The sequence below is a fragment of the Centruroides sculpturatus genome, unplaced genomic scaffold (assembly GCF_000671375.1).
Source record: "Centruroides sculpturatus isolate CEXI.00-Female unplaced genomic scaffold, Cexi_2.0 scaffold1136, whole genome shotgun sequence".
NCBI lineage: Eukaryota > Metazoa > Arthropoda > Arachnida > Scorpiones > Buthidae > Centruroides > Centruroides sculpturatus.
The window spans coordinates 266,583-277,332 of record NW_019385375.1 but is presented as its reverse complement, the minus strand read 5'-3'; the positions used below and the strand labels follow the sequence as shown (position 1 = coordinate 277,332).

The 10,750-nt window shown below is 30.4% G+C and overlaps 1 protein-coding gene across 1 annotated transcript in view; it reads right to left on the bottom strand.

Moving 5' to 3' along the window:
- Nucleotides 1-3: 3 nt before the first annotated feature.
- The window catches only part of LOC111638303, a gene marked incomplete at its 3' end in the record, with an annotated part of 19,956 nt that continues 9,209 nt past the window's right edge, over nucleotides 4-10,750 (bottom strand). The window contains exons 5-8 of the mRNA XM_023383989.1: nucleotides 8,154-8,217; nucleotides 5,799-5,944; nucleotides 2,106-2,190; nucleotides 4-122 (exon numbers count right to left, since the gene is read on the bottom strand). Coding sequence (XP_023239757.1) covers nucleotides 4-122; nucleotides 2,106-2,190; nucleotides 5,799-5,944; nucleotides 8,154-8,217 — 414 coding nt within the window. The remainder of the gene's footprint in view (nucleotides 123-2,105; nucleotides 2,191-5,798; nucleotides 5,945-8,153; nucleotides 8,218-10,750) is intronic.

Sequence of the window (10,750 nt, the reverse complement as noted above, 5' to 3'; positions counted from 1 at the left end):
AACAACTTCTTTACAATCTTCAGTCTTTACTTCAATCTTCAATTTTTTCAAAACAACTTTACATTCTGTTTTTATACCATGTTTTACATCACAATTCTCTTTTATTTCTTCTTTCTTAATATCTGTAGTGGAATTTACAAACTTTTGTGTTAAAGAATTCTAAGAAAAATTTAAAAAATAAAATAAAACTGAACATATTTTAATTAATTAACACAACAATATTAACTTACATCTTTCACTACATCATTTATTTCTGATTACAATCCGAAAAGTGGCTTTGAGTCACGGCAAATTGCTGTGATGTGAGATACAAATTATAATAAATACGATTAAAAACTTGTTTTCGTTATTAAATAGACCAGCAACGAGTGCTTAACTTTTCCGGAAACATTTAATACTACGGGTGGTGCCATCTCTTATGGTATTTTGTTTAAAATATTTTTATATTTTTAACGATTATAAAATTAAAAATACTTAATTTTAAGGATAAAGATGTGTTTTATTAAAAACTGTATATTAGAAAATGAATAAACTCGTCATTATATCTGACCTTACTGAAGATACTCACGACCCGCATTATCTCTATAAGCCCCTCGACCTTTAATTACAAAAACTTAAAGCATCAATCCCATTAATAAACAAACCTGCCTTCTAAATTTAAGAAATTTTCGACAACAAGCACAGTAATCATTAAACTTTAAAAAAAAAATTAAATAAAATCACCGTCCCCCTCCACACACATCGCTGTATTCATACAGAAAATACTCGAAATTTTTTAATTTCTCGTCGTTTTAAGTTGTCTTAAGTTTAAAAATGTTCGTAACGATTATTTTCTGACAGACTTCCCTTCTGTTATATATAAGAGCCGACAAAGTAAAACTTAAAAGAGTTAAATAATCACGGATATAAAGATTTTCAATTAGAAACTTACAATCATTTTACAATTTATTCTCATAGTTGTAACACATTACAATAAATTTATGTTAATTAAAGTTCAATATTTCAATGTTTTCCCATTTTAGACGTTCTGACCATCCATTAGCACAACAATATAAAATACGTCGACAAATAAAATTTTGTAATTCTATTTGTCGAAGTTGATAATTTTGTCTGAATATTTAGATGTATGTACGTACATGCACTGTACAGTGTGTTACGTATCCGCGTCACTCCCTCACACTTCGTTTCAAATATAATACATAAATGTATATGCAATAAAAAGCTGAATTTTGAAAGTACAGGTGAGTTTTATTTATAGATACATAAAATTAGTACTTTAGAAACTTAGAACCTGTGAGAAGTAAAAATACATCCTAGTCTGAGCACCCATTAATGGAGAATCCACTATTTTCAGAATATCATAGATATATATTCATAAAAACAATAAAATAAATACAAACAGACTTCTTCGACATTTATTTTAAAAATGTTCGAATTTATTCATATAATTGAACTGTAATCATTAAAAAATTTAAAGACCTATCAATTCTCACTGTCGTCTGTCTGTGTGTCAGTTCTTTCTTAATCTCGAGAACGGACGAAGATAAAAGACACGACTAGGTAATATGGAGAGAGTAGGAACAGGAAACCCTGATTAACTGTGTACAAACGTTTGAAGAAGATCGAAACTCATATTATTTCATTTAAAATCTTTTCTCCTAAAAACAGTTAACTAAAGACCGGCACAACTGCATTGTTATATGAAAAGTATAATGCACAGAAACAAGCCACTACTAATTTGAGATAAAAAGCGTATATTTTAAATTACATACATTAAAAATATGATTAATCGCAGCCCGAGATTGTGACGATGTCATAATAAATAATTGCTCGTTTCATTGAAATCTAAATCATATAAATTGGACTTTTTTCTGTTGTAAGATTCTGATCAACTGAATTAACAATTTTAAATCTCTCAACTAAATTAAATGTACATAATTGATAATACTGAATTCTATTTAATTCCTTATGCATTATACACGACGTATTCGCAACGTTTTTCAAATGTTATCATTCCCATTTATATGAATATAAATTTATGTATTACGAATTATTCTTATCACTACAAAAAACTTTCATAGTATTAAAAGCATTAAGCCTCTCACCTCTTTCGATTTTATAACCAGAATGACTCCAAATAGTGGATTCGTTTGTGTTGTTAGTAGAAATTGGTTCTTTTTTAATATTTATCTGAAATAATAAAATATTACGTAATATTATTAGACAGATTCATCTTTATAGAAAAACACATGTATAATTATTTAAAATAGAGCATAAAAATACGCTTACTAAACATTTTTTAAAAAATATAGCCTAATTTCTACTTTTATTTTTATAGTAGTCCCTATCATCTATTTAACACCTTTCAGAAAAAAATTTTCATTTCCAAANACCATAAAAGGGAGCCAGTATTTAAACGAGGCTTAATTTTCTAATTTTTAACAATATAATAGCGACGATTATGATTTTAAAAATTTTTGTTAAGCTTAAAAATATATCGATCAAAATTCAACGTGAAGTAGGTTAATTTAATAGCGATATACTAATATAATAATTACAATAGATATAATAATATACTAACTAATAATGGATTTTTTCATACTTTTCGGTTATCCGACTTTTCAATTATCTGACCAACCACAGTCCCCAATTGAGTCGGATAATCGAGGCTCTACTGTATACAGTTTATCGGTACCTCTTGCCTAATTAAATCAATCTGATACTATATAAATATGTAAATTATAGTTTAACGGGGTGCAATTTCAAAAGACTTATAAATACCCACTTTCCTTAGTCTGTACGACTATTTGACAGTTTTTTCTAAATCTCGTCAACAGAGTTAGATTGCTAAAAGCCGAAACCACATATGCTTAGAGGGACTACGTCGGAAATTCTTGTATACAATAACTTCGAATGCAAATCAAAAGTGAAGTTATTACAATTCAGAAAGTTTCCTCTAAAAGAAGTTAGATACGTAAACGTCACAACTCTTATAAACAGGGAAAGTATAACGTACAGTACAAGGGAAGCCACAAATAATTTCTGGTGAAAAGAATATTTTAAATTAAATAAAAGATTAATATAATGAAAAATTGCAGCCCGGCATTGTGAGGATGTCACAATAAATATCTTCTCGTTGATTGTCTTTTCTTTTTTGCCCTTCTCTTACTTTCGTGTCATGTAATGCGTGTAACAACTGAAAGTATAAAAATCCTGTCAATTTTGACAGTCAGCTATTGGAAATCTCCGTTTTAAGACTTCCTCAACCCAAACAAATGTTTAAAAATATACATATTTTACTTATTATTACATATTAAAATTTTTAAAAATACAATTTATCTTTAATCTGATAATTAAATTTTTTGCCATTTTATAACAACTAATAATATGAGATGGTTTGGAAATAAAATTTCCTATCAAATGGTGCCACACGCAATTTTGAAGTTTTTTGCCGGAAATGTTACGCAACTCGTTGCTGGATTTTTTCCACGAGAAATAACTTCGGGTTTCTTATTTTGTGATAATCAATCTCTCGATCATCGTGAATCTCCAGAGGACTTGATCGAAAATGCAGATCTCGAGTCGAGTTCTACTACTGCTTAGGCATGACAGGACTTAAAAGTCCCGAATACATTTTAACCTCATACAGCTTAATTATCATTGATTTTACAAATACAATACACTAAACTCCAACTACACATATATGAAATATAAATTTATAGATACAAAAGTAGATACATTCAAAATATTATGTAGAATCAATATCTCAGAATAGATTGAAGATTAAAAAACGAAATTTAGTAGGATAACTTCTGTATATGGAGCACTAATGCTAAATTTTGGCAAAAAAACGTCAAGGATGAAGAGATAGAGGATAATCACGTGTAATTGCTCTTAATCAAGATTTTCTTTCTTGTTAGTGTTTACACTTGTTTATAAAACTTATAAACAAGTGTAGACGCTAAACAACCTTCAAAGTTAAGCATTATGNATGGCCGACGGATCAACTCGGCGATTTCACTCCAATCAGCTATTACGGAGACAATCTTCTCGACCTCAGCCCGAGGATGACCCCCTCGCCGTCATCGCAGAAGCCTTCTCCATCCCTCTACGTCCCGCTCCGACTCCAGACTCAACACATCCGGTTGAAAGACCAGCCCAGCAGGACGATGAGTCCCCGCCGTTCGAGAGACCATGCACCGTCGAAGAAACACCGCCCGAGAGATCAACACCACAGCCTCCACGTCGGTCAGCCCGTACTCGAGTTCCGATGGGACGGCTTCAGATAATCCCTTATCGAAAAAACTATTACGCGGCATAAACCGCCAATTCGGACAGTTGTTTTTTTTTCCCTCTTTCTTAAAAGGGGAGGTGTTGGGTCAGGTGTTTACCACGTGTTGGATCAGGTGTTTACCACATGTGAACACCTAACGACCGGGGTTCAATCTGGAACCCATAAAGTGATGTTTACGTGTGAGTGCAACATTCGGGGTTGTTGTCTTTTAGTTCGGGTCAGCCAGATGAGTAGGACGTGACCGGTGTTCTGTCCGACAGATACAACCGTTTCTTTGCTACATAAAAATACTACGTTCTAAAGGGCATTCTCCCTTAAGAACTTAACAGTGGCTAAGAACTCAACAAATATGAAATGGTTTTTGAATAAAATTTCCTATCAAATGGTGCCACACGCAATTTTGAAGTTTTTTGCCGGAAATGTTACGCAACTCGTTTCCAGATTTTTCGATGAGAGATAACTTCAGGTTTCTTATTTTGTGATAATCAATCTCTCGATCATCGTGAATCTCCAGAGGACTTGATCGAAAATGCATATCTCGAGTCGAGTTCTACTACTGCTTAGGCATCACGGGACTTAAAAGTCCCAAATACATTTTAACCTCATACAGCTTAAATATCATTGATTTTAAAAATATAATACATTAAACACCAACTACACATGTATGAAATATAAATTTATAGATACAAAAGTAGATACATTCAAAATATTATGTAGAATTAATATCTCAGAATGGATTGAACATTAAGAAACGAAATTTGGTAGGATAACTTCTGTATTGGGAGCATTGATGCTAAATTTTTGAAAAGAAACATCACGTGTAATATGTCGAGTGGGGATCGGACTTAATCAAGATTTTGTTTGTTGTTAGCGTCTGCACTTGCTTATAAAACTTATCTCTACCTTCAAAATTAAGCATTATGTCATTGTATAATAATAAAAGTATAGAGCGTTTTTATATAACAAAATCTTAAAATTTCGTTACATCTGTAATATTTATTTCTATTGATTCATAATATAAAAGTTATTCTTTAAATACAATTTTTTAAGAATCGGAAAAGTTACGCATCTCGTTGTTAGATTTTTTTTATATAATACATATTATTATATTTAATACAGAAAACACCTAAATTTTAAGCATAATTTTATATTACTGTTATTCATCTACGTTTTCAACTACTCACGAATCTAAGTACATATTAAAATATCACTAAAAATGTGTAAAATATTTTGAAATTTGTATTACTTACTAATAATACTTTTTCATTATCATCTAGGAGATGAACAACTTCTTTACAATCTTCCCTCTTTACTTCAAATTTTAACTTTTTCAAAACAACTTTACATTCTGATTTAATACCATGTTTTATATCACAATTCTCTTTTACTTCTTTTTTCTTGATATCTGTAGTGGAATTTTCAAAGTTTTCGTGTTAAAAATTGAAAGAAAAAATTTCATTAAAAATGTGTAAAATATTTTGAAATTTGTATTACTTACTAATACCTTTTCATCATCATCTGAAAGATAAACAACTTCTTTACAATCTTCCCTCTTTACTTCAAATTTCAATTTTTTCAAAACAACTTTACATTCTGATTTTATACCATGTTTTTTATCATAATTCTCTTTTACTTCTTCTTTCTTAATATCTGTAGTGGAATTTTCAAAGTTTTCGTGTTAAAAATTGAAAGATAAAACTTGAATTATAAAATAGAACTGAGTATATTTTCATGAATTAATTAACATAAATCTATTTNAAAGATAAAACTTGAATTATAAAATAAAACTGAGTATATTTTCATTAATTAATTAACATAAATCTATTTAATTACATGTTTTATTACATCATTTATTACTGATTAGAAGCTGAAATCTAGCTATGGGTCACTAAGTATTTATGCGATGTGTGATAAAAGTTGAAAGAAAAAACTTGAATTATAAAATAGAACTGAGTATATTTTCATTAATTAATTAACATAAATCTATTTAATTACATGTTTTATTACATCATTTATTATTGATTAGAAGCTGAAATCTAGCTATGGGTCACTGTGTATTGGTGCAATGTGTGACACAAATTATTATAAATATGTTTAGACACGTCGCCGATGTATTCTTTGGTCGAATTGTTGACATTGGTCTACTAAAAGTGAAATTTTATGATATAAATTCCTACGAATTTGACAGTTCATTTTCATTAATTATTGGATAGTTTGACAATATCTTCTCAGATTTGACAATAATCTCTAGATTGTTTAGCGTATATTAAATATCGTATTAGTCGACGAGCGAGGCAATTATTATCATTTTGTTTTGGTTATTGTGCAGGTGTCCGCAGACACGTGCTATGTGCAGCTAAAAAAGGGTGAGAAACGCCGCTTATTATTTCTGTTAAACGTCCGTTCTTGCCTTGTTGATTTTATCGTTGATCGAATTTATCGGTATATACTGCGACATTTAACCCGAAAAGAGAGTTTCGATCGCTGATTGTAGACTATCCCTTTTTTCTGTACAATTACTAAGGTTAGGAGGAGAACGATACTAATTTAAACAATACAAAAAACGGGGGCAGAATATCACACACCTTTCAATGTGAATATTCGAATGTCCTTTTAGCGTGGTTTGTCTTGAATGGCTTCCTACAAATATGGCATAAATAGATATTTTCATGTTTAATAATACAGTATCTGGCTAAGAAACTTGTATTAGCGTAACGTTTTGTTTTTTAAAAAAAAGTATGTTTTTTACATATGTGACAAACATACTTTTTTTCTATCGCTATGAATTACTTTATACTTTGTTAAATAGTGTTTTGTTTTAAAATATTTGTTACACATATGACAATAATATTTGCATTTATTACTAAATATACGAATATGCTGTTTGAAACTAGAACTTGGTTTAAAACTTCTGTTACATACCTGAAAAACATAGTTACATTCATCAGTATGAGTTTCGCGTTAATTTTTTAAAATTTTGTTTCCATTTATAACTCTTATTGCAAATATCGCATTTGAAACAACGGTCTTCATTATGCGTTCGTTCACGTTGCAAAAACAGAGAGTTCAATTTAAATTCTTTTTCACATATATCGCAGGCATGAGCTCTGTGTATTCTTTTGTGTCTTTCTAAACTTCCCTTACCATATCGAACAAGCATATCACAAATGTCGTTATTCTTCTGGAAATTAGATTTTTTACCATTTCTTAGAGATGACTTCACTTGATTTCTACATGGCTGCAAACGTAAATTCCTAAAAAAGATTTCGTTTTAATTTTCAGATTTATGTTCTATCATGTGTTTTCTCAATATAAATTGCAACAAAAACTTATTATTGCAGGTTGAGCAGCGAAATGCTTTTTTCTTCTAATATGACAGACGTGTTTCTAATATTCTCTTATTTGTAAAAGTCTCTGTACATAAATCACATGTAAATTGGTGTTTAGAATTAAATACAAACATATCTCTGAAGTATATCCTTTTAATCTTACCATGAATTGCATTTTTTACTGGAAGGAACGTATTTCTTTGTTTTGATATTATATTTATAACGCTTTCGCTTTTACTTCGTTTCAATATATTTTCTTTATTATTCTAGCGGATCCATACACAAAACAAGGTAATATGAATCATTAAATAACAACCCATGAGTTGTTATTTAGTAATTCTAATCATCCCAACATAATTTTATTAAATTCAAATTTATATTAATACGACGCAGGTAGTTACTTATAATTCTCAAATATCAAATATAATCCCAAATCAATGTATGACGGTTGAAACTTGAATGCAGTTCTTCAGCTGCCCTCTTAATAATGCTAATATAAAAAGTTTGAATTAAGTAAACATGTTACTTACTTTTAACGTTCAATTCATTGTTGTTAAAATTTTCGTTTGGAGTAAAGTATTCTTTCTTGACAGGCTAAACAATATGCAAATAATACATAACAACCATTTATAATATATATACCATTTATAACAACTAATCATTTATAATATATAAACCAGTAATGAGTTGCTCGACTTTCCCGACAACGTTTTAAAATTTGCTGTCTTTAATAAAACGTTTTTTTAAATAAAATATGATACTTTTAACTATTATAGAAAGGTAAAAAACTGAATTTTAAAAGTAGAGATGCGTTTTATATTAAAAAAGCTAAATGCGAATAAGGAGTAAAATCATCATTAAGTCCGACCCTACTGGAGATACACACGACCTCCATTATCTCCCACCCTCTCGATTTTTAAGCAGTAAAATTTAATAGCCTCGATTCCCATTTTTTTCCTTTCCCATTTTTCAGCGTTTCAAAATGTTCTAAGTTGTTCTAAGTTTAGAAATGTAAATGTCTTGGGGAGTCATTTTCTGATCGATGGTCATATTTTCCCTCTGTTATATATTACAGTCGGAAAAGTAATATTAAAGTCATTACACACATAAGTTACAAATCCGTATTCTGTGATTTTATATATAAGCTACATTTACAAAATAGCATTGAAATTAATTATTGTTTTAAAAATTTTGTACAAATTATTTAGTCTTTTGCAGAAATTAACAAAATAAAAAACAAAAATCTTTACTTTCTATCTTGTGTATTGATAAAAATAATACTAATGAAGTACGCTGGTTTTACTAGAGATCTATGTTATTTCTAAAGTAATTTAGCGTAGTGAAATCCCAGAGGAAAGTTGTGGCTTATATAAATCCGAAAGCAGCTTGGAAAATTATTTTTAAACATTTACAAACGTGTTATGTTGTTGATGACAGAAAATGCTGTTAAAGAACAAACTTACTTCTACAGTATTATCTGTAATAAACACAAATACATAAATAATCTATAGTCATTTTATATCACTTGCAAAAAAAGTGAATAATTAAATAATTTCTGCATTAAATTCGTCTGTTTTTACAGTGTTATTCACAAATGCTTGAATAAATATTCTTTATAATACAATACGTCATAAATTTAACCCAAAACACAGAAAAAGCAAACGTTTACGTCTAATTTCTACTCGCCACTTTCCAAACGCCATTGTCAAACTTCTAGGATTTCAAAATAGCGGCGCTCAATGTTAACGTTTTAGCAATGAAAATTTCCGCCGCAACATCTCTATTAGTTTGTTGTAGTAAACTGCTACTTTATAACGAATTATGATTAGAAATTGCAGTGTTTATTAATTTATTGTAATCTGTGTTTATCTAATTAATGTCTGCATAGTACAGTGGATGATCGGTTAATGAACAGTTCAAACTGCGAACGAATCGGATAACGAACACTCGCCAAAGACTTTTATGTTCGGACAACGAACAATTCAGAGAACAAATAGAAAAAGAAGCGACATAAAATACTAAATACCGATTGGTCTTCCCTTATCTCCAGGTGACAATTCGAAACCTTTCGGACCGCTGAAGACATCGACATCGACTCTGAACCCGGTACCGATCGGATAGAATTCCTTTGAATTTTGAAACACTCCTTTGCAATTCCAGCGTTTCGTTAATTTTTTTATAGTCTTTGACGGTCCGGCGTTAAAGTTTTGCGTCAGTTTTTATTTACGAAAGGCGGGAGTTTAACAGTCCCCTCAAATATTCCTTAACGTTTTTAATTCCAAATTTCGAATTTCATCTGGACCTTGAATTTAAATAATTTTATGCGCTCTAGTTGATTTCTGTTCTCTGAATTTTAATAAGTGCTTTTCTGATTTTTATATTTAAAAGAGAAATTCATAATATTATGAACCCTAAAATGAGTGGGGGAGTGTCAAGAACTATGCTCACTGTAGAAACAAAGCGAAAAATAATAGTCAAGGTAGAGAGTGAACACGAGATGTCTCACGCTGCTAGACAGTATGACTTGAACAGGTCTACAGTAGGCACAATGTTAGCTATGAAAGATATATCAAGATGTCTCAAGAAACTAAAGGAATAATGAAAAATCACATCTGAGAAATAAAGAGGATTGAATAGCTCATAATGAAACCTAAAACTAATGTGACGACAGAACTCCAAGAACTCTTAAATGAAGAACAGCAAGAAATTCAGCGAGATGTGATTTCTTTTGAAAAACAAGAAGACGAAAGACGACCAATGCCGTAATCTGCTATTAAAAATCTTTTAAAGGAGCGGGAGGATGTCAGAACTATGATCATCCAAATGGCATCCAAACCAGAATGAGGTGAATAGGCTAGGGCAGGGGTCGGCAACCTTTTGAGTCGGAAGAGCCAAAAATTACAATTTACAAAATTTCAAAGTTTTTAAAGAGCCACAAAATTTTTTCTTGCCAACAATAAATAGTACTCGCATAAATAAAGTATTTGATTTAAAAAAAAACTAATCTATTTATTCAGAATTGTCTTGCGTCGAAAGCGAATTAAACCTCATAGAAACATCGGACGACGGCATCATTCGAGAGCTTCCGACGGACTGACGACAGTGACGACGCGTGTCACGGGGGAGG